Source organism: Macaca fascicularis, chromosome 9 (genome assembly GCF_037993035.2).
Source record: "Macaca fascicularis isolate 582-1 chromosome 9, T2T-MFA8v1.1".
Taxonomy (NCBI): domain Eukaryota; kingdom Metazoa; phylum Chordata; class Mammalia; order Primates; family Cercopithecidae; genus Macaca; species Macaca fascicularis.
In genome coordinates, this window is record NC_088383.1 from 17,374,425 (window position 1) to 17,402,193 (window position 27,769).

The following is a 27,769-nucleotide window of genomic DNA, read 5'->3' on the forward strand; positions in this document are numbered from 1 at the left end:
ATCTAATCAGTTGCCCAAGCAAGACAGGCTTGTGATTCTCCTCCTGCATGGCTGTCCCTGTGGTGCCTATGCCTCATCCTTCACTCTTGCTGCTGTACTACATAATCTGGCTAATAACAGCGCTATTTACCCAGCTGTTAGCCTAAAGACCTCCAAATACAAACTCTCCTATCCACTCCTCTGGTGTTCTCTGAATTCAGCCCCTCATTTATCATTTGAATTATTGTAAGTCTCCAAACACGAATCCCTCCCTTAGTTTTGGTCCCAGATCTAGCCTTCACAATCCACCAGATCTTTCCAAAGGCAAATCTGATTATATCCCTGGTCCTGACTTAAAACCGTCCAATGGGTCACCTTTGCCTCAGGCAAAGGTCTTGGTCTTCTGGTTCCCTCACCTCCCTCCAGCTTCTCTCTCGTTATTCCTAGTATGCACACAGTCTCCGGGCCAAAGCCACACTGACCATGTCTTTGAGTGCCCTGTATTGGTTGTCCTTATATGCATCTCACGCATGCTATTCTCTCTGCTATGAATGTTCTATTTCCCCTTATCTACTAGGCAGAATCTTTCTTCAAAATGCAATTCACCAGGGGTTTTCTCCTCTATGAAGCTTTTCCAGAACCAGCCAAGCACTGTTTGATAGCTCCTTTTTGCCAACCTAGTTCCTAGTAGCACTTTTACCATGACGCTTGGTAAATTCTGTACAGCAAGTATTTGTTTCCGCGTCTGTTTTCCGTAGTAGATACTGAACTGCTTCCAAGACGGGACTGGTGTTATTTGTGTTTGTTTTCCCAGCTCATGGCTGATTGCAAGTAACAATTTCTTATTAAATGGAGGGATGGATAGATGGATGGATGATTCCCCTCTCTTCTCCCCTCCTGTCTGATAAACTACACCCTTATATTCAGGAACAGCAAGCTCCCTTTTTGCCTCTCAGCTGGTAGTTCTCTGGATTTTTTTTTTTTTTTTTTTTTTTTTTTTGAGACAAAATCTCACACCGTCGCCCAGGCTAGAGTGCAGCAGCGTGATCTTGGCTCACTGCAGCCTTTGCCTCCTGGGTTCCAGCAATTCTCCTACCTCAGCCTCCCAAGTAGCTGGGATTACAGGTGCCTGCCACCACGCCTGGCTAATTTTTGTATTTTTAGTAGAGACAAGGTCTCACCATGTTGGCCAGGCTGGTCTCAAACTCCTAACCTCAGGTGATCCACTCGCCTTGGCCCCCGAAGTGCTGGGATTATAGGCATAAGCCATATGCCCAGCCTCTCTGGATTGTTCATCTGGAACCCTACCAACATTTGTCTAAATAGTGTCCTTTAAGGCTTAACTCAAATGAATCAAAGTGAATCAAATGAAAAAAATTAATTGCCTCATTCTTCTTTTGTAATACTTTGTATTTATTTGTACTTAAATATTTGTAACACATTTAACTATAATTATTGGCTTAAATATCTACCTTCTGTGGACTTTAAGTTCCTTGAGACAGCATCTTAAATTTCTTACTCGTGTCTATATTCCTAACACAGAGAATAGCACAAGATAGCTGATAGTAGACGTTCACTGAATTAATTTATGGAGGTGTGTTTCAATGTGTGAAATGAAATAATGTACCTGAGAGTTATTTGAAACTGTAAAGCCCAAGACAAATGGTAGGTGCTTTCGTTATCTTGATCCTACCCACGGATCAAATTCTTTCCTCTGCTCCTTAGTTCTTTCTACCTAGGGAGTCCGCAGACCCTTGTCTAAATTATCACTTCATACAGACTTCCTTTCTCCCACACAGAGTATATTTTGACATTAAACTAAACCCCTCAGCATATGGATAAGATCTAGAATATAAAAGGGGGTTGAAAATAGAATCACCTGTCTTGCATTGTAGTACCAGCCTTAAGAAACTGGGTAAATGATAACTGTATTCTGAAAATAAAGAGCCAAATCACTTTGGACACCTTTTTTTTTTTTTTAGCTGATGGCAATATATTTTCCCTAAATTTATGCCCGTTTTTATATACAGAAAAGTTACTTATTAGTTGAGCAAAAGTATAAAATATGCAGCAGAAGAAATGATATCATATGAATGACATGAACAAGTACTTGATACAAAAATCTCATTTTCATTCTGGGAAATCCCAAGATATTTTGTAAATGACATTGAAATCATTTCATCCACCTTGAAGGTGGAACGTTTCTTCAGTGTGAAATGCAGTAGCTCTTCTGTGCGTCACAATCACTTCACTGACTCTTCAGGGGAAGAAGCGAAAACTACCTACCTTAAAAGCTGGGAGAGATTGGAGTAAGAAACAATAGAATCATTCATGGATGGCCGGGTGCGGTGTCTCACACCTGTAATCCCAGCACTTTGGGAGGCCGAGGCAGGCAAATCAGCTGCCGGATCAGCTGAGGTCAGGAGTTCGAGAGCAGCCTGGCCAACATGATGGAACCCCACCTCTCCTAAAAATACAAAATTAACTGGGTGTGGTTGGGGGTCCTGGAGTCCCAGCTACTCGGGAGGCTGAGGCGGGAGAATCCCTTGAACCCAGGAGGTGGAAGCTGCAGTGAGCCAAGATCGCGCCACTGCACTCCAGCCTGTGCGACAGAGTGAGAGTCCGTCTCAAAAAAATAAAATAAAATAAAATGAAAAACAACTCTCAAGAATTATTCATGGATATGGAATGCAGAATGAAGAAAACTGGCTGAGGTTAGCACCTCCACTCTTCCAAGACGTGCTGTGAGATCACTGGTGACTAGGAGGGGCAGGACGTCTGTTTAACCCTCATCTGCTGGACGGCACACAGAGTTCATTTCCCCGTGGTAGCATACTGACATTTGGGGTCAATCCTCTCCAAGTGAAAAAGAAATTCACTTGCATAAATGCAACTTCAGTAGCACTTTGGCAGTCCCTGGAAGCCATCCAGCTGAATGTCAGTTTCACATAGGTAAGTCACCTTGTTAGACCTACATAGTACAAGGTGCTTGTTCCTAGATGTCATTGTGATGGTGAGTGTGTCTCCAGAGTGTGAGTGCCTTGGAGGAGGAAGGGAGCTGCCTGGTGCCTGGGGCGTTCACACCCCGGAGGGGCAGCCTGGTCTAAGAACAGGCCTCTGAACACAAAAGCAGTTTGGGTTTTTTTGAAGCTCTTTCCATTTGAGACCTGAGTTTACCTTTTCTGAGACTTAAAGTCCTCATCTGTAAGATGGGGACAGTCACACCTTCCTGATAGAGCTTCTGTAAGGATTAAACAAGCTGGGGTGATATTAAATACCTGATGCCTATCAGGTGTTGATTTTCTTATTTCCCATCCCACCCCTCAGTAATATCTCATACCACATTCTACTTATTTACAGGACTTTCCTTTGAAAAATATGTGTGATCATACACTATTTTCTTCCCCTGGATTTTGCAATCAGTTTGCTTTGTCAATAAGAATAATTTAAATGAATTAATCCCCTTTATTTTTATTTTATTTATTTATTTATTTATTTATTTGGAGTTGTGTCTCGCTTGCTCTGTCACCTAGGCTAGAGTGCAGTGGCTTGATCATGACTCACTGTAGCCTCGACTTCCCGAGCTCCAACAATCCTCCCACCTCAGTCTCCCAAGTAGCTGGGACCATGGGCGTGCACCACCCTCACCGGGCTGATGTGTGTATTTTTGTTAGAAATCGGGTTTTGCCACGTTGCCCAGGCTGCTCTGGAATTCCTGAGCTCAAGTGACCCTGCCACCTCGGCCTCCCAAAGTGCTGGGTTTACAGGCATGAGCCACCGTGCGCAGCTGAATTCATTTCTTTATGTTTTTTTTTTTTTTTTTGAGACGGAGTCTCGCTCTGTCGCCCAGGCTGGAGTGCACTGGCCGGATCTCAGCTCACTGCAAGCTCCGCCTCCCGGGTTCCCGCCATTCTCCTGCCTCAGCCTCCCGAGTAGCTGGGACTACAGGCGCCCGCCACCTCGCCCGGCTAGCTTTTTGTATTTTTTAGTAGAGACGGGGTTTCACCCTGTTAGCCGGGATGGTCTCGATCTCCTGACGTCGTGATCCGCCCGTCTCGGCCTCCCAAAGTGCTGGGATTACAGGCTTGAGCCACCGCGCCCAGCCTGAATTCATTTCTTAATTGCCTTCACATTAATATTTGGTTACCCACAGGTGGTCATATCAATAAATGTCAGTTAAAAAATCAGAAAAAAAAAAAACTGTATATATATGTATGTATGTCTTGGTTTTTTAATGACAGCAAATTTCTCTTCCCCTCTTTTTCTTTCTATTTTTTTATTTTCGTTGTAGAGACAGGGTCTCTCTGTGTTTGGTCTCAAACTCCTGGGCTCAAGCAACCCTCCCAGAGGCTCGGCCTCCCAAAGTGCTGGGATTACAGGCATGAGCCACTCACTGCATCTGGCCTTGCCCCTCTTTTTCAACTGCATTTTTCTGATGTCTAAAATATCAGCCTAAATTGCTTCCTTTCTGAAGCAATCTCCCCTTGCATGTGACCGTGACATTTTTAAGAATGTTTTTACAGAGGAAACAGCTTCCCCAAAGTCACACCCCTTTACATAAGATTTTCAACGGGATAAGAATTCACAGGAATTCCTTTTTTTTTTTTTTTTTTTTTTTTTTTGAGACAAGGTCTCACTCTGTCCCAGGCTGGAGTGTAGCAGTGCGACCATAGCTCACTGCAACCTCGAACTCCTGGGTTCAAATGATCCTCCCACCTCAGCCTCCTGAGCAACTGGAACACAGGCACACACCACCGTGCCCTGCTAATTTTTAAAGTCTGTTGTAGAGACAGGGTCTTGCTTTGTTTCCAAGGCTAGTCTCAAACTCCTGGGCTCAAGGGATCCTTCCACCTTGGCTTCCCAAAGTGCTGGGATTACAGGAGTGAGCCAGGGTGCCCCGCCAGGAGTTACTTTTGAAACTTACATGTGTGGATGAATCTTATGGAACAGTGTTAGTCTTCCCCTAGAAAGACATCTCTGCTTATGGTGAGATTCTTCAGTTAACGTTTACAACGTAGGTAACATTTATATTTCATTGCGTCTGGAGAATTGGGTCCCTACAGTCCCCATTCCTCTTTAATTTTTAATTTGTTTATATTTCATTTTTTAGAGGCAGGGGCTCACTCTGTCACCCAAGCTGGAGTGTAGTGGTGTCATCATAGGTCACTGCAGCCTTGAACTCCTGGGCTCAAGCAATCCTCCCCACTCAGCCATCCAAGTAGCTGGGACCACAGGCATGAGCCATCATGCCTGCCACCTCCCCATTCCTCTTTTATTTTATTTTATTTTATTTTATTTTTATTTTTATTTTTATTTTTTGAGACAGAGTCTCACTCTGTCACCCAAGCTGTAGTGCAGTGGCATGATCTCGGCTCACTGCAACCTCTGCCTTCCAGGTTCAAGCGATTTTCCTGCCTCATCCTCCTGAGCAGCTGGGACTGCAGGCACGTGCCACCACACCAGCAAATTTTTGTATTTTCGGTACAGTCAGGGTTTCACCATACTGGCCAGGCTGGTTTCGAACTCCTGACCTCAAGCGATCCACTTGCCTCAGCCTCTCAAAGTGCTGGAATTACAGGTGTGAGCCACCACGCTCAGCCCCATTCCTCTTCTAGATGAGGCTTTTGCAAGACCACATGGAGAGAGATCACATAATGCCTCATGGGCCACTGTAAGGCCTTGGCTTTTACTTTTGAGGGAAATAGAAAGCCATTGGTGGGTTCTGAGCAGAAGAGAAACCTAGTCTGACTTAGGTGTGGAGTTGGCACTTTAATCGCAGTATGTAGAATAGACTGTAATAGAGCCAAGGTGAAAGCTGAGAGAACAATTTGGTATCTATGGCAGCGATCCTGCAAGAGACCAGGATGATTTGGGTCTGGAGGGTAGTATGGGAGGTGATGGTAGGTCTGGATTCTGGTTGTATTTTGAAGACTGAGCCCAAATGCTATCCTAATAGGTTAAACGTAGAATGTCAGAGGGAAAAAGCAGTCAAGAATGATCGAGGTTTTTGGCCTGAGCAGCTAGAATGGAGTTGTTGTCAACAGAGATAGGGAAGGGTGTTGGAGCAGCCAGTTTGGGGGGCAGAAGAAAGGTCCAGTTTGGGACATGCTAAGGTTGAAGTCACTATTAGGCATCCAAGTAGAGATGGCAAGCGGGCAGTTGCATTTCAGGTCTGGCTTCAGGAGGGAGGTCTGATCTGGTGATGGAAGTTGCCTCTGTGCCCCTTAATATTTGAAATATTCATTTCTTTTTTTCTTTTCTATTTTTTTTTCTTTTTGTTGTTGTTGTTGTTGTTGAGACGGAGTCTCCCTCTGTTGCCCAGGCTGGAGTGCAGTAGTGTGATCTTGGCTCACTGCAACCTCCACCTCCCAGGTTGAAGCAATTCTCCTACCTCAGCCTCCCGAGTAGCTGGGACTACAGGCACAAGCCACCATGCTTGGCTAATTTTTGTATTTTTAGTAGAGATAGGGTTTCACCATGTTGGCCAGGCTGATCTTGACTCATGACTTCAAGTGATCCGCCCACCTTGGCCTCCCAATGTGCTGGGATTACAGGCGTGAGCCCCCATACCCCGCCAATATTTGTAATATTCATTTCTTAATTGACTTCACACTAGTGTTTAGTTATCCGGAGGGGGTCATATCACTATATGTCAGTTTAAAAAAATGAATAACTACATACACACACACACACACACACACACACACACACACACACACACACCCCATAGTAAGAAAGTAAGCAGTTGTCATGATTCCCATAGTTCCTTTCTCTTTGATCATGTCATTCAAATTGTCTGAAATAACGGTAAAGATTTAATCCTGCTTACTATATATAGTTACCCTCTGACTTAGCAATTAAAAATCTCCACAAGTGAATCCCTTCTTCCTTTTCTGGGATTTTCACTTTCTTTCCCCCATACTACCCTTTGATGGTAAATTCTCCATTTTCCAAGTGCAGTTCAAGGGCACCATGGGGAGGAAATCAAATTTCAAATTAAAAACTAAAGCACACTCTGTGCACAGTCAGTCATTGTAATTCTGGAAAATGTCCTTTGAGTAAAAAACAATATTTAGCAATAGGAGAAACTCCACAGTACGGTGGTTTAGAGAATCAGTTCTAACTTTGAGATGAATTTAAATTCTAGCACATCACCTTGAGTGAGTATCTAATTGCTCAAGTCCCAGTTTCTCGGTCTTTAAAATTGAGACCTGCTGGGATTATGGAGAGTATTAAATGAGATAATCCATGTAATGCACTTCACACAATGTCAGACACATAGTAAGTTCTCATTGTCAACAAGATGATAATGATGCTGAGTGACTTTACTTTTTATTTTCAGCTGGAGCTGAGGCTAAAGATTTTTCTAAGGCTTTACATTTACCATGGACTTTTCACTAAGTATATGCCTCAATATAGCACTGAAAATTTAGAAAAGTGATTCTCAAGGCATTGGGCCAAAGGAAACAAAAAGACATTAGGAGCAGAAACAAGAGTATGATCCAACCTGTAATTGGTGGCTCCGTTTCCCTCCTGACTCCTCCCCTCCCCCAGTACCCTGCCCATATTGGATAATTAACACACTGAATTTACTCAAAAGGAAAAAATACTAAACTTACCTCTTCCCGCTTATGTTACTTTAATTGTGTATATTTTGTTTTTTTTTCAAATATGGTTCTTTGGGGAAAACAGAATATGTTTTCTATAGAAAAACACATATTCTTTCAGCCTAGTAATTTTGGAAGCAAAAGATGGTCTCCATGGTAAGAAGATGGAAAATGAGTAGTATTAATAGAAGATAGCACAGAACTAATGTACATCTTATAGTATAAAGGAAAGATGTTTTAGCCTCCCTGCCTAAAACAACATCGTGAACTCTAAGTTCTGCTAACTTGGTGAATAAAATGAAAAGGAGCCAGCCAGGGGATGATAGCTCAGAATGAAAGTCAATAGTCAACTCCCTTAAATCTCACAGGAAAGGCGACACCTCCCGCGCCCATGGTACACGGAGGTTTAACTGGTTCTCCTGTGGTTTGTAAGGAAAGCTTTGACTGGGCGTGGGGGCTCACAACTGTAATCCCAGGACTTTGGGAGGCCAAGACAGGTGGATCACCTGAGGTCAGGAGTTCGAGACCAGCCTGGCCAACATGGCGAAACCCTGTCTTTACTAAAAATACAAAAATTAGCCGGGAGTGGTGGCACATGCCTGTAGTCCCAGCTACATGGGAGGCTGAAGCAGGAGAATCACTTGGACCTGGGAGGTGGAGGTTGCAGTGAGCTGAGATCATGCCACTATACTCCAGCCTGGGTGACAGAGGGAGACTCCACCTCAAAAAAAAAAAAAAAAAAAAAAAAAAAAAAAAAAAAAGCTTTGAAAATTCTTCTGACCTCTTAGAAGTAGATTCATAGACACATAATAGTGCTTTCTTGTTTTTTCTTTTTCTTTTTCTTTTCTTTCTTTCTTTTTTTTTTTTTTTTTTTTTTTTTTGTATTTTTAGTAGAGATGGGTTTTCACCATGTTGGCCAGGCTGGTCTCAAACTCCTGGCCTCAAATGATCCACCCACTTTGGCCTCTCAGAGCTGTAGGATAACAGGTGTGAGCCACCATGCCCAGCCAGATATTAGTGCTTTTTGTTTTCTGAGATGGAGTCTTGCTCTGTCACCCAGGCTGGAATGCAGTGGCACAATCTCAGCTCACTGCAACCTCCACCTTCCGGTTTCAAGCGATTCTCATGCCTCAGCCTCCCGGGTGGCTGGGATTACAGGTGCCTGCCACCACCCCCAAATAATTTTTGTTTTGTTTTTGTTTTTTGAGATGGAGTCTCACTCTGTTGCCCAGGCTGGATTGCAATGGTGTAATCTCAGCTCACTGCAACCTCCGTCTCCTGGGTTCAAGCAGTTCTCCTGCCTCAGCCTCCCAAGTAACTGGGATTACAGGCACCCACCACTATGCCCAGCTTAATTTTTAGTATTTTTAGTAGAGACGAGGTTTCACCATGTTGGCCAAGCTGGTCTTGAACTCCTGACCTCAGGTGATCCACCCACCTTGGCCTCCCAAAATGCTGGGATTACAGGTGTGAGCCACCACACCTGGCCATTTTTGTCTTTTTAGTAGAGATGTGGTTTTACCATGTTGGCTAGACTTGTCTGGAACACCTGACCTCAAGTGATCCACCCACCTTGGCCTCACAAAGTGCTGGGATTGAGCCACCACGCCCTGCCACAAAATAGTGCTTTAATCCTCACATCGTGGAGTTGCCAAAGTAATAGAAATATCAGCATGAATTAAAAGCCAATAAGACAATGACTGTCTAATGTTCTCAACTCATCTCCAGACCAATTTCGGATCCCAAACGATCCCTTATAAATCTGTAGGTCCTTCATTCCTTTCATGCAGTGTCTAATGGGGTATATTTTTCCTTCATTCCCTCCATGCAGTGCCTTCCTTCCCTTCATGAAATGTCTAATGGGGTATATTTTTCTTTCACATTGTTTTGCATATTGTTCTTCTGCTAGGATGTTTTTATTCCTTCTTAGCTCTCTGTGTGATTGGATCTCTACAATGGTATTTTGGGGTTACCTTAGTGCATCTCTTTTTACTTGTTATAATGTAAATTTCTTGAGATAATCTACTCTTGCTCTGTACTCTACTCTTCTCTGTAGCCTGTACTTGTCTTACATTTCTCTCCTTTCCCATTCATTTACATAATCTTACATCCTAAAATAGTTATATTCTTTATATGATAGCTATTGAAATGAGAAGATATCCATAAAATTTATCATAAAATAATAAATTTTATTTAAAAAATAAGCACTCCAGAACATAAATATCTGTATGAGTATTGTGCCTTAAAGAAGTTGTTGGAACGGCATTCTTTAAAGGCTTTAGAATTAATTTTAGAACCACTTTACAATTTTCACGAGAAAATCACCCTGCTACCACAAGGCAAAGCCTCATGTGTTACCCAGATTAGCATTACTCACCTAATTCGCCAGACCTGAGGGCAGATTTCCTTTGATAGTTTTCACACTTCATAGCAGTCCTCAGAGGATGAAAATTTACTCCATTAAGGATTCTCAAAATAGTGTGGGGGGGCGTATTCTGAACACAGTTCTGAGGGAGAATTCCATACTTGCTTTGGAATAATGGAAGCATCATTAAACTAAGTCTGTAGTACCCAAGTGCTTTAGAGGGGAAAACCCCCTTTTAGATAAGTAAGTTCTGTTATTTCTGGTAACAAATTGAACTTACTATTTTATACTCACATCATTAAGAGCCATTTCAGAAGTTTCTGTTACTTGACTTCAACTATGTTCTTGTACATAGTGTGCTTAAAACTTCTAGTATGTACATGTGGAAAATGGGCTCTTCATAGTAACAATATATCTGTTGTATTGTTTCTAGGACTATACTTGATAAGAAGGAGCTCTTGGAGTTTGCTCAACTTGGCTGCTACTTGGAATATGACCTCTTCGGTACTGAACTACTTCATTACCAACTCTGCCCAGATATTGACATGCCTGATGATAACAAAAGAATTAGAAGGTAAATATGGTAAAGTCTCTCATAGCATTCCCTTTCCCTAGTCCTTTTTGATTGTCATATCTAGGGAAGTATTAGCAAAGATTCAGAAAACAGTAAGCAGGCTGAACCACAGACTTGCAGAGAAAAATATATCTATGCTGTTTCAGGGAGAAAATCTCTCTATATTATTTTAAGGAGAAAATGAGTCATCCTAAGTAGGCTAAAGCTTAGCAGAGCCTTAGAAGTTCAGTGCAGATGGGCAGCTGACAGGAAACACAGATAATACCCAACCCCTGCCATGAAAATCAGAGAACAAAAGACATTTTCCTCTTTTTACCTCTAATGAAATAAGCTGTTCCTCTCTCAGGTTGACCACACTAAAGCCATAACTTCCTACCAGTAATATTTGAAATGCTTTATTAAAAGTTTTCATTAAAAAGGTGATTTCAAGTTAAATGCTAAAAGTATAAGGTCTAAAGACTAAACATCATGTAAAATGAATGCAACCTTCCAAAATTGTATGTGATGCTAGCAGATAATTGTAGGAGTCATTCTTTGTAATCAAGTAGAAAATTTTTGGTGTCAACAATAGCTACCTAGTTTTGTCTTGGTCACATGGTGATATGAAGGTTGAATGAACCAAGTTAGAAAATCTAGGAGGAGAAATAAATTGGAGATTGACAAGGAAGACTGTCGTTTGGGAATATCTAAGTGTTGCTATCCAGTGAAACCCTAAGATATGGTTTGTATGTGATAGTTGAACTGTAGGAATGAATGACATCACTCAGAGAAGAGGATAAGGACAGAGATCTGGGGACAGAGACATTTAAGGAATGGAGTAGGAACCGTCACTCAAGAAAAGGTTGAGAAGATGTTTTCAAAGTGATAACATGAGAGATATATGTTGTTATGGAAGTCAGTAGAGAGGAAGACTCAGGGCAGAAGGGCTTGGATGCCGGTAATAAGTGACAAATATCAAGGGAAATAAAGACTGAAAAGCATCCATTGGATTTCACAATGAGGAGGCTGACATTTTATAAACAGTAAGTGCAGTCTCAGTGGAAAAGGCTTAAGGAATGAGTGGGCCGTGAGGAAGAGGAGAGAGAATGCTGAGGTGACTCAAGAAGTGGCAGCGGAGGGAAGCAAGGAGTTGAGGCTGGAGTTAGAACACAACAAAGAATCAAGGGAAGTTTCTAGTAAGAGTTGAGAAATGTTTATGTGACTAAGAGCAAGAGCAGAGAGAGGGCCAGAGAGAATGAGTCCAGGGAAGTGGTGCCCATTCCACAGGGTTACTACAGAATTGACATGAAATAATGTATTCCAAGTTTTTATCTGAGTGTCTGGTACAGAATACGGAAGTGTTCAATAGATGTTGATTTTTAGAAACTCTGGATAGATAAGAAATATAGAGCAAGGTTCTTAAGGCGACAAATAGATGGAATCTGGGGAACAAATAGAATGTTGGTTGAAAGGATGCTTTCTCCATTGAAATGAGAGGGCGTGACACAGCAATGGGGTGAATGCAAATAAAAGTCTTAGTGAGGGAAACAGGAGACTGAGGACACATGTCCTTTAGTGTCTCTGTGAGGTGGACATGGTTATCTCCTGAGAAAAAAAGAGTGGATTTAGGGCAGGACCATGTAGAGCAGGAGGAAGGCTAGGAATGGCTGTCGGGTCAATGAGAGAGACCTTGACATGGGTGTGTTATGTGCGGGACATAGTTGAGTCTAGAAATCATGATTGCATGCCTGTGCATTGGCACCAATGCACATGATTTGGTGATTATTTTCCAAAAGCAAAAATGTTTTGCGTTTTGGTAGTGGAACCAGAGAAGTTGTGTGCATACAAGCAGAAAATAGGAATAATTCAAGAGATTGAGGGCCGGGTGCAGTGGCTCAAGCCTGTAATCCCAGCATTTTGGGAGGCCTAGATGGGCGGATCACGAGGTCAGGAGATCGAGACCATCCTGGCTAACACGGTGAAACCCCGTCTCTACTAAAAAAAATACAAAAAACTAGCCGGGCGAGGTGGCGCGCGCCTGTAGTCCCAGCTACCCGGGAGGCTGAGGCAGGAGAATGGCGTAAACCCGGGAGGCGGAGCTTGCAGTGAGCTGAGATCCGGCCACTGCACTCCAGCCTGGGCAACAGAGCGAGACTCCATCTCAAAAAAAAAAAAAAAAAAAGAGATTGAGGGTTGGGATTCTGTCTGAAAGAGATGGATAACAAAGGAGGGGTTGAGATGAGGGTCATGGGATCCAAGCTGGAGGGAAGAAAGCGTAGAGAGGCATGGGCAGATAGACAGGAAAGCATAGCAGGGCAAATAACTGGACTGCAGGCTTTAATGAAGTAGGTGGAGCATATATATGCTCAAATATATATATTATATATGTATATACACACACACATACATACAGTAGAAGAAATGAGTGGAAAAAGTAGAAAGAGGTAACATGATCAGAGTAGGAAACTGAAGATTGAGATATTCAGACAAGAACTAGAATATAATCATGAGAACAGAAAAGTGATTGCAATGGAAGTAGCAAAGCTGGAATTGAGAAGTTATGTCCAGGAACCATGAGATTCAAGTGTCGATAGTTGAATAAGGCACACTGGGTTGAGGGGAAGATCTTGACCCCATGGTCATAGTTGGGACATCCTGAGGATCTTTCCCTGGGAAGTCGACATTTATGTCCTTATGCCTTCTGCTGTCTCCATGTTCTGGCATTCTCCCTTGATCACCTCATTAATGGTACTATGCTTCAAGTTTAGTATCATCAGGGAAAGCTAGTTAATCAATGTTGCTCTAGTTAGGTGAGATGGCAACACGCAACTCTACATGAGCGAATGACTTCACCTGCCTTGACCAATGAAGCTCTGTCTTTTCTTTTAATACTCAGATCAGTTATTTGACAAGTAGATGTATTGATTCTTTGTTTATTTTTGTTTTATTGTTTTAATTTACTTGCCAAGGAACCCGATTCAATACAGGTGAACCTGTTTCCCTAAAGCCCTAGTAGTTAGTTTATACTCAGAGGAGACTATTCCTTCCCTAAAGGCATCTGGAATTTAAAATAGGGCAGTGCATTCAGTCATTCTCATCTTTCATAATCTCAGAAACATGATTTTCTGATCAATGCCCTCAACGCATGTTCTATTTCTTCTTTTTTTTTTTTTTTTCTCTTTTTTTGAGACTGAGTCTGGCTCGGTCGCCCAGGCTGGAGTGCAGTGGCCGGATCTCAGCTCACTGCAAGGTCCGCCTCCCGGGTTCCCGCCATTCTCCTTCCTCAGCCTCCCGAGTAGCTGGGACTACAGGCGCCCGCCACCACGCCTGGCGAATTTTTTGTATTTTCAGTAGAGATGGGGTTTCACCGTGTTAGCCAGGATGGTCTCGATCTCCTGACCTTGTGATCTGGCCGCCTCAGCCTCCCAAAGTCCTGGGATTACAGGCGTGAGCCACCGCGCCCGGCCTCAAGACATATTTTCTAAATCATCTTGGAAATGGGAACTTTGCACTCTGGATTGGCTTCCTTTTCCCAAGCCCCTTTGTGGTAGTAAGGTGCATATTTTGCACACCTGTGTCTTACATGAGGCTCCCAGACCTTCTAGAACAAGAAAAAGATCTGTAAAGGGGCATATATGAAGGAGATAGGAGGGTCAGATGACCAATGGCTCCCCCAGCATTCCTTCTTGGCTCCTTTTGGCCATTTGTTTATCCTTTACTGTGCTAAATATAGCCATTCTGGATGTATGGAAATGATAAAAATTATTATAATATCAATGTGTGTATATGTATATAATGCATGTGTGCTATCCCATACATATGTATATGTATGTGTGCTTAATCTTCCTTAAATTAAACCATGCATTATCACTTGACCCAAGGACAGCCCATGTTAAGCACTGAATGCCCTTTTGGGTTGCAAGTGCTCCAGTACCCCACTGTCTTGCACACTTGGTTTTCATCATGCATCATCAGTCCCTTTCTGAGCCATTGTAGTCTTAAACCTCTGAAGGCATGAACACAGAAGCACGCTTCTGCCTACCTCTGGTGTTCAGCACCAGAAATTCTGCGTCTAACACCTGTTTTCAATCTTCTGCTCCATTTCTCAAATCTTATTATATCTCTGCCTTTTCACACTTTGTAGTCTCTCTCTAATATTTGTTTGCAAACACTAACTCATTTGTATTTCTATAATTACCGTGATTTTTTGTCTTCTCGTCTGTAGTGGCTCCCCCTTTTCTGGCAGCATCTCTGTAATTCCTGTTCTTCCATAAAATGGCACAACGGGAGAGATGATCTTTTAGTGTAAGCGGGACGGGGCAGGTTTTCTGGATGGTCAGGATATAATTGTGTGTCCAGAGCCATAACGTTATCTTTCTCCTGAGATAAGTAGTCTCCAGATTCTTGACTTGACGGGCTCTAAGGATTCCCGGTCTGAAGTAGGAGTATGTTGTCCTCTGTGCTCTTTCATTCTACTTCACTATTTGGTAACATCAAGGTCTGACACAAGACATCTTAGAGGAATTTCTTTATCCACACAATCTGCCTTTGTAGTATGAGAAATTCTATTTCTCAGATAAGAAACGTAGGCAAAAATTTTGGAAAATTCCCAGAAAATATCAGGGAGAAAGTGTTTCCTGAAACCTCCTATACCGTGATACTTCTTTGCAGTTGTGGATCAAGGTTTGTCACACTAAGGTTCAGCATTGTGTATGCATTCTGTCAAATCTTTCTCTGGTTTTTTTTTTTTTATGTGATCATATAACTTATCTTAGATAATTCCCCTAAACTGAGTGTGTTCCAAAAGTAACTGCAGATCAGAACTTTAGGACATTATACACATTTCAATGAGGCAAAAAATTGTAGTGGCACAAAAGTCGTTCCATGCGCTTACAGGACAGGCATGGCTCTTCTCTGCTGGTGCTTGCATTCCTTTGACCTGCAGATACAAAGTCTATTCTTCCATTATCACTTATTTTAAAATATATGTTCTCGGAGGGCAGGGCTTTGTGCCTGAGTTTGTGTGTGTGTGTAGTGCCCCACGTTTTGCTCACTGTAGTAATTAAATATGACTCATGTACTAGGACACCAAGAAATGCTTTTGAAACAAAAAAGATACCTTTCAAATAATCAGCCTCTGGGGGAAGGCACTGTCCATCCATCTAGATCCACTTTAGAACCTAAATGCTGAAAAAACTATTCAGAGAATCCCAGAGAAGAGCCATTGTCTGCGAGTGGCATCTTCCGCCATCAAAGACCCATGGAAGTCACGACAGACACTGCCCAGAGTCCAGACACGTACAGATGGTAGCTGTCAGGAGGTGACTCACACTACAGATTCCAGCATTTCACACAGCAAAGAGGATTTCATTTTTAGAGAATAGTCAGGGCGCTGTTCTTTAGTCCACTGACTACAAATTTAAAGGAATAGCTTATTATTTTAGCAATCTTGCTGACATGGAAAGAAGACGGAATACATTTGTATTGGTCAGTTGAATCCAGTCCTCAGAGACCACAACTAAATCAAAATTCCCATAGACTTCAAAGGGACAAATGGTTAAAATACTGACCAACCTTTTTTCAGTGACTTTGTAGCTTACCAAATGCCCCTCACTTGCAGATCCACTGATTTTGCTCTCAGAATATTTTACTTGTAGTGAGATTCCTTTTGTTTCCCTATTTTAATCACAAATAGTCCTTGATATTGATTTGCTAGATAAAAGGAGAGAGCAAGAATGAGATCTGAAAAATGGGCCCACAGAGAGAGGCATTTGAGAGAGGACTGCTGAATACAAATCCAGAACAAAGTTATTTAGCGAAATGCCAAAGTGGTCATTCATCCAAACTGGCACATCCTATTAGAAGCTATCTTTAATGCGGTATTGCCAGGCGTTGTCATAAATATCACGGGTTAGAAATTTCTGTGTGCATGGAATAAGGATATGTTCCTGCTAGGATGCAGCAATATTTTTATCATCACCACACAATATTTATTAAAGTTCTCTCAGTACACACGCCACGGTAGAAGGCAGTATCTTTACCATAAGCACAATAGGTTAATGAGTAAAAAGTCAAAAGCACCCTGAAAAGTGAAAATGAAAGACAAATGACATCTAATGAGTTAACGTTCTTCACAGGGTGCGTCTCCTGGTGGAGGAGGGTTATGAAGATCGAATTCTGGTAGCACATGACATACATACGAAAACCCGGCTGATGAAATATGGAGGTCATGGCTATTCTCATATACTCACCAACGTTGTTCCTAAAATGTTACTGAGAGGTATAACTGAGAATGTGCTCGATAAGATTCTAATAGAGAACCCTAAGCAATGGCTAACTTTCAAATAGGATGGTTGCTTATGAATTCGCACCTTGCGTGTAAAACTGGCGGAGAACATTCAGCGATTTCCAGTCCACTGAGAGCTATTAATCAGTTACCTAGGACTAATGACAGATCATTTCCTTCTGACGAGAAGTAGGAAGGTTTGCCTTCTCTGAGACCAGCTATTACACCTGTGCCTCTAGGGAGTTACTCAGCCTAATTGAGCCCTATTATTTTGCCTTAACAAAATAAATACAGAAGTACCTATTTCTAAACAATGATTTAAAGTCTATATCCCCTAAGCTGAGTTGTTGTTTTTCTCCCTAATCTACCAGCTGCACTACTTCAGAAAATGTAAAGTGTTTCTAGTTGAATTATTCCCTTCTTGAGCGATCTAATGTTTCTTGTAATATTGATGATCCTACTAATTATCCTGCTGTTCTTTAATTAATGCTTAATGAATAATATGGCACTTTAAAATAGCTTCTTCAACAAGGGAAGTTAAATTTTGAGACTTTTTCCCCAAAGGATACTGACTGTAATACGATTACCAATTCACAATGATAAAAATATTTTGAAAGGTTAATTTTATGCTGTCCACCTATCTATATATTCTTCTAATAAAATGGTTTTGATATCTTTGGCTTTCTGGTATCTATTTTTGCCGTAAATTTTGCTGTTTTGCAACCTTTGTATAAGAACACATAACACTACTGAATTATAAAAATTCAATCATAAAAGTCAAAATATATTACATAATATAGTTTAATGAATCATTACATTTATAATAACAAAGGCCACAATTTAATTAACTGATAAGATATAATGCAAAAAAAAGGAGAAATGTTTGCCTTATATATATTCCCTTTATTTCCTTTACCTTGTGTTTTTCCTTGGACCTAAACAGAGAAAATAATGCTTATTTATCTGAAGAAAAGGTCAGATCTATTGGAAATGACAGCCTGATACTAGAGCCTCCTCTTTAAAAGGTATCCAGCCCTGATATTTTGTGTAAATAAAGCATTTTTAAATACTCTTAGTTAAAACACTTAGGTGATGGCCACTGCTGCTTATAAATTCATCTTTTGGTTGAATCTTCACTATGCTATCTTACATATCACAAAGGCCAATTAGAATTTGTCCTTATTCTTGATGAAAAGTTTGTTTTTAATCATAAAAATCGTGACAGTTACTCAGACGCAGGCATTTCAGCAGAGCTAACACCACCTTCAGACAGGCACACCATGCATAACTCTTGGGAAGTTGAGCTTTGCTAAATAAAAGATATTTTGGCTGATCAGAGATGTTCAAGCTTTCTGTGTATTGGAACAGAAAGTAACAAAGAGGAATGAGCCAGGAGAACAAATTAATTCCTTTAAATAAAAAAAAATGCAAGTGTCCTTCACCAGTAAAGGAAGCAAATTTTTAAAATTTCTGTTTTTGAAATCTACTTGTCAAAGAGTTTTCAAAGGCAATGAAAGGGGGACAGATTTTTCACTGTAATAGTGGAAGTTGTGTGATAGTTAGGAGCTATCAACATGCATTTTTAATCTTTTCCTTACATGAAAGAGATGGCTTTTGGCAGTGTGTTCTAACCAGCAAGAAGAGATTTGTATTACTCTCCAAATCTACTGTACTGTCAGCTTCAGTCCACCTGAGAAAAAAGAAAAAAAATTGATAGCTCAAATGCGTATAATTCATAAACACTGCAAAGGAGAGCCACTTGGTGTCCGCAGTCCTCATATTAACAATCTGTCACAGAATGCAGTTAAAGTATTGATTGGCATATGGTAATACAACAACCATAGCCTTAACTTACAGACCTGTAAAATAAAGGGCATTTTTACCGAATACAATTAATTTTCTAGATAACTCTTAAAGAGAAGTTGTTTTAACTGTTTTTGCTACTCCATATATTGTCGTTCAAAATATATTTTAACCCAAAATAAGTTAAATAATTTATGCATGTTTGTGTGTGTATATATGCATATACTTCTTTATATTAAAATTTTGAGGCTATACAGCCACTGTGCCCTATGGAATAAAGCCATATATATATGTTTTATATGTATATGTTTTATATGTATATAAAACATTTCATCTAACATATATATGTGTGTGTGAGTATATGTGTGCATGTTTAGCAGATATTTGTATAAATATAAACACTGTTGTCATATTGGTTATATGTGAAATTGTTAATTTTGAAATAACCTCAGGCCACAGACTTGTAGTAACCGTTTGAAGGCCTCACCTAGTGTCCCCTTGGTGACGTATGCAGCAGCTCAAATTAAACCTTTGTGCATTGGGTTATGAATAATCTTTTGTTCCAAAGATGGCAAAAGCCTCGGCTTGATTTGATACTAAAGAATAAATTTCTCTGACTTTCCCAGTGAATCTAAATGTATTCAGTTGACAAAATGGACACATAAGGGCTTTTTCTAAATACCGTACATAATTACACATTTTCACACTTAGAGGGTAATCCTATGATACACTGTCAATCTCTATTTTTAAAGACTATCACCAGAAAAGAGAGAAAAGAAAATTCATATAAGAAAAAGAAAATGTGAAAATGATCATAGGCTTGGGAATTCCCTCAAATCCAGAAAATTCCAGGTTAAGGCTTGAAGTAGAATCATTCCCAGGTCTAGCTCTAAAGTTAACAAGAATACAAGGCAAACAATTTCTTTGGGGACAAGCAGCATTATTTCAATTAGACCTTCTCCTGCAGAGTAAAAATCATTCTTCCCCACGCTATGAATGGACTCCAAGTATCATAATAAGCAGGTAAACTCACAAGAACCAAAGCCGACATATGGATAAAAGCAGCAAGATCACAGTACACCAAAGTATCATATATATTGAAGAAATAATTCAATGTCTTAGATTTGTCTATAAAAATTTGTGATCTATATAGGACTTCATTCACATGGACACTAACGATAAGGAGTATTTGCTTTGGCGGTAGTGGATCACACATCTGCTTATCTTGCTTTGATATTTTTTACATAATGTTTCTGAGTGATACAGATGTGAGTCAGGTAGCATTTGATTTCCCCACATATACACAACCGAGGTGCCCTGCCATTGGCATCCCCTGGGATCCTTGATTCACTGACGTTAGCCATACGCATCCAGTGTTCAAACTCAGAATGATAAGCTTAGTCTCTGCATTATCAGTCAGCATAAATAATAAATCCAGAAAACGTGCTGTATTTGTTGTTGTTCCCTCCATGGGCTTTCCCGCCATCTAATTTGATATAGACTTCGTCTCCCGGCTCCAAATGAAGAACCACACTGTTACTGGCATAGTCGTAATTCTGATCAGCATCCTGGGCAATTGCACTAGCACGCACCTATGTGAAACAGACAAGAATTAGGATGCGTAAATGAGAATTCTCAAGTTTTCTTTTTGCCATTCATGCAGCATCACAAGCTGACTTGCTGCCATAGCACAGAATTTAGCGTAGGAAAGTCCCTGTTGACCTCAGAGCTTTATGAGAATAGTGCTGTGGCAGTTTCAGCTACATTGGTAAGGAGGAGGACAGAAAGGGACAAAATAGTGCTTCAGTGGGGACAATTCTGGCAGTCTTCTCTAACTCCACATTCTAAACTAGGCATACAATTTGTCATCTTCCTGTATCACTTGTTTTTCTAACTCCTTCAATCCCTATGCCCAATCACATTTTGAAATGAAACTAATAGTATTTTTTTGCGTTTTAGTTTAAGCCATATAGCAATATTCTAATCAGCTGTTTATGAGTACAGAAGTTCAAGTCTTAAGTTCAGCTGTTCACCACAATTATTAGAAAACTGAGGTATGTAATAGCTAAAAATACCCAGGAAAATACCAACTCCTCTACTACTTACAAAGAAAAAAAAGAAAAAGTCTTTTGATTTTGGGCTTTCCAAATCTAATTCATGTAAAGCCCCCTTTACCAGGCTGCTTCAGAAGCTCATTTATACGTCTTTGATTATATCACCCAAGTTTTCAGAGCTCCTTTTTCCATCGTGTCTTTTTATTACTTAACTATGACATGTGCATTTAAATCAACAATTTAACCTCAACATATCTAAAACTTAAAGAAGGGACTAAATTTTCATGTTCTGAGGCCTCTCACGTTTCAAGAATTTTTGAATGATTTCATTGAATATCCACTTACACTTAGGAGATTCTAAATATGTGGCTTGATTTGAGGACAGAGGCTGCTTATAATCTGCCCATGGTAAGCCTGTGATCTCATTAGTGAGTTGATAGACATTTACAAACAGTCAAATTGCTTATCTCATGCATTGTGGACATTCTGTCAGATCCTTAGCTCAAATTAGGCTTCATGTTCATTTAGATATATTTTTGATTCTGCCTTGGAAAATCGTTCAACAGGCAGACTTAGATTTGATTTATTTCAGTAAAGCAACTACTTTGTGGCTTGTTTCATTTCTATTCCACTATAATGATATTTCCCTGAATAACATAGCAAGTGATTTAGTGGTTTTGTAAACCTGCACTATGTAATAATGCATGATTTGGGGTACAATATGCTGGATTTTATCACTTGGAAAAATGAGAGAAATGAGACAGAAGTTCAGAATTTCCAAAATTTAAATGATGGGTTTTCCAATTAAATTTTCATGTGATATGTTCTCACATTAATGCTGAAACGTTAAAAAAAAGGAGAAGGCTCTTTAACACTGCTGAACCTGTAAAGTCATTTGAGTAGTATCTTTAAAATGTCTTTCTGGGTATCATATAGCAAAAGGAGAAAATGACCTAAAGGATTTAGAATTGCTTAGCACTGTACTAATAGGCACTAATATAATGAAAACAATATACCAAGTAATTATGCTTGGAAGCCTTGACTCCAAAGTATATGCCAATTTAGTAAAGTGGTCCGTTTTGACCATTAAATAATAATGCAGTTTGACTTCATTATATTTTCTAAAAATTAATCATGAGTTTGTAGGAGTTGAATGCTTTGATTCATTTATTTCATCTACCCATTAATTCCCAGGGAAACAAATCTACAAGAAGGATATTGGTATTATGACTTGTGTTTTTTCTCATCTGTGGATTTTTAATGGGTGAAAAAATTTAAAAACAAAATATTAATAAGCTATATTAGTAATACATTAGTTATCAACCCATAATATACTCCTCAGCTATTACTAAAAACCAGACACATTTTATTCAGTGCTTTGGGTGTTTAGGACATATTCTATGGTTATTGGGCTTTAACATGGTTTTCTACATGAAGGTATTGGAGAAACAGGACATACTAAAATTATGTGATTTAGACACAATAATCCTTTAAAAAATATAATGCCATTTTTATTCTCCAGGGTGTAACCGTAAAACCAAGTAAACATCACCATTTTCATTCAGCAGGTATAACCACAAAAACCTACGAATGCATTAGAGTGATTCCACAGACTGAAAGGTTACCCTCACAGTTTACACCACCTTTGTTGGATCAAGCCAGTGTGATTGCTCTTTAATGAAGGTAATTCTCTAAGATTTTAACCTATACTGTACTGTAAGACTGTCCCAATTAAATAATTGCCATACTCCAGTGTACTTGGCATGATTTTGGTATGCCTGCTCACCTGATCATACTCTAAAGATATAACAGGACTTGAAATTTCAAGCTCTAGTATCCAGCTCAGTGACTTCAACAATTCTTTCAAGCCATCAAACTATTGAGGAAGGTAATGTGTTCACCCTGGAGGCTATTTCCAGATTCCTAAATGTACACTGATTTCAACATTCTGTCTGGGAATACAATCCATCCTTTCTTCAGCGCAATCGACCGATTTCTACCTAAATTTACTCTAATATCTTTTCTTATTACAAGATAACTATTTAGATTCTGCTTTATCTTTAGTTCATATTTCTTTAAACCTAAAAAGATTATTAATTTGACATGTCATTGATCTCTCTAATAAGTGAATACCAATCCACAAACCACTCATCCTTTTAAAAATATTTCGTGTTCATCAGTGCCATAACTCATAAATTTTTAAGAGTACCAACTGGTCTTTAATTATTTTATGCTTTTAACCCTGAAACAGTTTTAGTTTTCATTACAGTGGCTTATTTATTATAGTGGCATTAGAGTGATTGTATTCAAATAGCAATTTTTCTTCATGTTTTCTGCTAAGAGGATTACAAACATTAAAGAGATTTCCTCCTTTCAAATGTAAAGCTATCTGAGTCGAACTTTTACCTTTAATATGCACTGTCATGGGCTTTCAACAAAGGTAGGATTAAATTTAGGTTGATGGCTTCATGGAGAGTATGAGAGCTGCGGTCCTTTTAGGGGTATGTTTCTGTGTCTGCAATAGGTTGTGTAGTTTTAGCATTATCTTATTAGTGAGGATCTATCGTTAGAGATAATATTTATGGTGACATTTGTAATTTAATTAATTGCCACTGATGTTCTCATAATTTCATTTTCATTGTACTTCTGTGGAATCATAAACAAAAGGTTAAGTGGCACATCAGGTTAATTTACCAGTCTTTGATGTTTCCATCTGTGATCTTACATTCTACACAAAGCATAACTAAAATGGCTCTCATAAGGTTATGGTCCAGAAGCATTTCTCTCTCTTAGTTTAATTTTTAGTTTAATTTTTGTGCTTCTCAAAATCCACTTAATCCATAGAACGTTACGCTGACATGGATCTCTGAGTTTCTGTTTTATGAAAACAAATTAGGTCAGCTCAGAGAGGGAGCCTGCCATTCTAAGAAGTGATCAGACCCAGAATATAATCGAAAAGAAAGAGTGAAGTGTTATTTAAAATTAATTAAAAGATTTTATAAGATTTCTCATTTGTAACTGCCTGCAGACTGGACTTGACAAAATAGTTCTAGTCTAGAGATAAAATTCCTTAACGGTAGTAGTGTAGTAACCATTTTCCAAAATAGTCCACACTGAACTAAGAAAACAATGTTGTTTACCACTATAGATTTATTTTTCTGAATTACCTGTTGCATACCTTTTGCAGAAGCAGCAGCTTAATATTACCAATGAAAAGCATTATGCATTATAAGGTCAGCTGTTTTACCTTATTCTTTTTCCTGATCTTCATGGAATGTGTGTGCTAGCATGATACAAAGGAAGATTTTACACCCCAAACAATGAAATAATTTTAAAAACAAAATGCACATAGAACACCTACTTGGTGTTATTTTCTTGGAATCAGTGTAATATACACAGGCTCAGCAGTCTAGACGTTAACATTTAAACTAATTTAAATGTATTAATCCCTGCTTTTTTCATGCAATTGCAATTTCCAGATATTTAAAGATATGAGCATTTTTATACATTTGCTGATAAAATTGGAATCATTTCATTTTAATTGATACCTCTAAAAATCATCTCTTCAGCCCGATTGTATTTTCCAGACCTGACCTTTGAGTCAGAAGAGAGCCAATTTGCAAATAAAGGGGTGTCTCATGGCTGCCTGCTGAGGGGCTGTTCATAAGCCTTTTTGTGAGGGTGATTCAATAGCTCCATTCTGGTGCAGTGAGTCATGCCCGTTTTAGCCATTTGCCTATAACTGTTTTACTGCCCTGTGAATAATTTTTATTTATCTTGATATTATTTTCATGCATAACAACTGTAATAAACAACCCTGTCAGTGCCTCCTGGTGGCCATTTTTCCTCTTTTTGTTCTATGTGTCCTGAGGGTCCTTTAGCTATTTGTAGGATAGGGTAGGGAACAGGACGTTTTCTGTCTTTCTCTCTTACGCATTTAAGACATCTTTTTTTTGTTTGTCTAGTCTTTCACTTTTGAAAGAATTCTGACCCTGAATTAGGTCTTCCGAATCCTGCTTGAATGGTGCTTAACAGAAACCTGGGTGATAGCTAAGAATCTCTGAATGTCCAGGGGGCGAGTTACCTAAAGCCCAATAGACCTCGTTTAAGTCAAAGTTGCAGCAGGAGAGGAGGTCTCTTGATGGCGATGCCAGGGTCGCGGGCCATCCCCTATGCCACTCAGTAAGCAAAGTTAAAACCCAGAAACTCAGCCCCAACCGCAGGCTACAGGCTGCAAGGCCTCGCCCCAGTGGCTACTGATTCAGCGTGCACAGAAGGTCCCATTACACTTTTAGATAGTTGCAAATATTATTTTCCTCCTCTGACTAAAAGATCAAACAAGCTTCGGTTTTGCAATGACCTCGAATTTCTCCACAGTAAAGTGGCCCCAGCAGAATACTGCAGACCCATGCGTAGCCCTTGCAGCGGCGCCGACTGGCTCAGGGAATCAAATCCTCTTGGCCGGCTGGTCCAGAGGGTGATAGACTCGAGGCTGGGCTCGAACCGGTCGCCCCCGCAAGCCACCTGCCCGAGCGTCCTCTGACTCCATAGAGAGTTTGGGTTCTGAGTCTAGCTGCGCGCTGTGTTTCACTGCATGAACCCCCGAATCTCAACTATTCTTTTTGTTATCAGCACGCCTTGCCTCTCCCCTCCGCTATTTTTTGGCTGAAAACGAAACTGGAGTTTGCGCCTTGAAATTGACTATATCTGAGTTTCACTGCCTGGGACGCCGCAAGGACTTGTCGACCGCGGGCCCCACAGTCGCTCCTCCGTTGTGGCTGCGCCCGGCTTGGACTCACTCCTTCGGGGCCCTTGTTTCTCCCTCGGGCCTTTGTCTACCACCCCCGAGTCGGTCACCCTGCCACGCCCATTCCGGACTCCCCCAGCCCTCTCCACTCCCCAGAAAGCCCGTAAGCGACCAGCGCACGAGCTGTCCCGGGGACCCAGCTCCCGGCTTCCCGCCCCTCGAGGGTTGCGCTCGCAGGCGCGCGCACCGATCGAGGGTCCCAGACTCCGGAACCGCCCTCTCCAGGCCGCTGGGCGCCCTCCTGCGCGCACGACCCCCGCCTCTCCAGCGTGGGACGGCGTCCCCCCTCGCCGTCGCTCCGGGAAGCCCGGCCGCCGCGCCCTTCCTCCTCGGGCTCCCACCCCCATTTCCGGGGTCTCCTCCCTCTCTCCCGCACCTTCCCGCGCTCCCTCCCCGCCCTCCCCGCCGCCCGCTGGCGTTCACCTGGTTGTTTTTGCAGAGATCAGCCCACATGCTGGTGCCGTCCCCTCCGCGCATCAGGACGTGGTAGGTGAAGAAGTAGATGCCCGGGATGGAGCAGGTGAACTTGCCGGTGGTGGGGTCGTAGTGGTTTCCGAGGTTGGTGACCACGTCGTCGAACTTGAGCACCTCGTAGCCTTCGTGCTGCCGCTTGAGGCCGGCGTAGAAGGCGATCTTGGGCACCGTGCTGTAGGTGGCGGCGCTGATGGCCCCGGCCGCGTTCAGGCCGGGCGCCCCGGGCGGGCCCGGCAGGCCTTGGCGGCCCGGCTCGCCCTTCTCGCCCGGGGGCCCCATAGGGCCCGGCGGCCCGGGCTCTCCGGGGGGCCCGCGCGGACCAGCCTTCCCGGGTCGGCCGGCCTCGCCTTTGGGGCCCTGGATGAAGGTGGGCAGGGACTGCATGAGGCCGCGGTCGGGCGTGGCAGCGGTGCTGGGTGCCTTGGTGCCCCCGTAGGGGTCGCAGACCATGCGGCAGGTGCCCAGCATCTCGTAGTGCGCCGACGTGCCGGCCGAGCTCACCAGCACCGGGATGAGGATCACCAGCAGCAGCACCATCACCACCCCCAGCGCCCCGGCGGCGATCAGGCGCCTCCTGCTGCCCACCAGCCGGCTCAGCGCGGGGCGATCCTCTTGTCTGCTTTTGGACAGAATTTTGAAGGTTGGGCGGGGACCTCTTCAGAGCCGAAAACAACCCCCTGCGAACCCCAACTCCCCTGGGCGGGCGCGCGCCGGCCGCTGCTGCCGACTCCTGCTCCCCCCGCGGAGGCTGCGGCTGGGGAGGGAGCGCGGGCGCCCAGTGACTTGAGCCGAAGTCCCGAGCCTGGGGTGGGGGTCGGGGGAGGGGTGCGCGGGGCGCCCTCGCCTCCCGCGAGCTCCTTCGCACCTGTGGCTGCAGCGGGCTCCGGCGCGGCCACCGGGAGGGCAGAGCCAGCCACCGCCTCCTGCGCTCGCCCGGGCCGCTCACACTTTTATGCCGCCGCCGCCTGCGATCGACTTTTCCGTTTTTGCAGACTGCGCCAGTTCGCACCAACTTTCCGTCTGAAGTTGCCTTTTTCTGCCTCCTCCTCCTCTTCTTTCGCTCGCTCAGTTCGCCCGTCCGCTGCCTTTTTTTTTTAATTGCCTCCTTTCTCTCTTCCTCCTTTGCCACCACCACAACTCGAATAGACGCGCACCCCAAAGCCCCGCGTGGGCCCGGGCGTCCCCCGGGTGCGTCCAGCGGCGGCGGCGGCGGGCACTGTCGGCTCGGCGAGGCTCGGGGCTGGGGTGGAGGAGCGAGCGAGCAGCGGCGAGCGCCTCACGGCCGGGAGCGGAGCGAGAGAGAGACTGAAGGCAGAATTCTGCCTGGGTACCACCTGCCAGGAGAAGAGGAGGCTGACAAACGCGCGCCGGAGCAATTTATAGGCACCCAAGGCACAGAGGAAGGGGAGCCGCTTTGGCATCTCATTGCAGCATCTGCTCTGCTCATCCCACTCAGAGAGAGTTTGGCATTACTCTGACAATGTGGGATTTTTTTTTTTCGGCCTCTCTTTTTTTCTCTCTCTGCACATGGATGAACAGTGAGATTCTGAATACTCCCTTGCTGAACCAAGCGATGGCAGGTCCTGCTGGACCCACCTGGGGGAGAGAGACAGCTGTGCGACAGCTTTCAGGGCTCAAGGGTCACACCTAAGTCCCAGATTTCCCCACTGCCAGCAGCCCCAGTTGGAGGGTGGAGGTGAAGGTTGAAAGGAGGGTGGCTGAGTTGACAATGTTTCTTTGCTGGCTCCTCTACAATCAGTGCTTCAGGTGTTTCTCAAAATGCCACTTTTAACAGAAGGAGGGCCTTTTAGAATTTTCCAGATGCTAGATGTGATTTTCTT

At 42.3% G+C, this 27,769-nt stretch overlaps 2 protein-coding genes across 51 annotated transcripts in view; one reads left to right on the forward strand and one right to left on the reverse strand.

Moving 5' to 3' along the window:
• Nucleotides 1-27,769, forward strand: part of PTER (phosphotriesterase related) — a 157,722-nt gene that overhangs the window by 58,632 nt on the left and 71,321 nt on the right. For 42 of the 50 annotated variants that reach the window (XM_065520362.1, XM_065520374.1, XM_065520350.1 and 39 more), the window contains 2 exons: nt 10,385-10,525; nt 16,642-17,465. In XM_065520362.1, coding sequence (XP_065376434.1) covers nt 10,385-10,525; nt 16,642-16,852 — 352 coding nt within the window. In that variant the 3' untranslated portion in view covers nt 16,853-17,465. Of the gene's footprint in view, nt 1-10,384; nt 10,526-16,641; nt 17,466-22,212; nt 24,476-27,769 lie in introns of those variants that run through there. The other 8 variants (XR_012417506.1, XR_010577848.2, XR_012417509.1 and 5 more) reach the window with 5 other exon arrangements.
• On the reverse strand, nt 17,574-27,280 carry C1QL3 (complement C1q like 3). Its single transcript, XM_045399631.2, has 2 exons — nt 25,878-27,280; nt 17,574-20,185 (listed from the first exon to the last, which is right to left on the reverse strand). The coding sequence occupies exons 1-2, from the start codon at nt 26,463-26,465 to the stop codon at nt 20,006-20,008; spliced, it is 768 nt and encodes a 255-aa protein (XP_045255566.1). The 5' UTR covers nt 26,466-27,280; the 3' UTR covers nt 17,574-20,005.

Bases quoted from the DNA above. Each gene is read 5' to 3' on its own strand.
- C1QL3 (XM_045399631.2), bottom strand. From the start codon at position 26,465: ATGGTGCTGCTGCTGGTGATCCTCATCCCGGTGCTGGTGAGCTCGGCC. The intron at 20,186-25,877 runs GTGAACGCCAGC...TGTTTCACATAG, and splicing joins ATCTCTGCAAAAACAACCAG to GTGCGTGCTAGTGCAATTGC.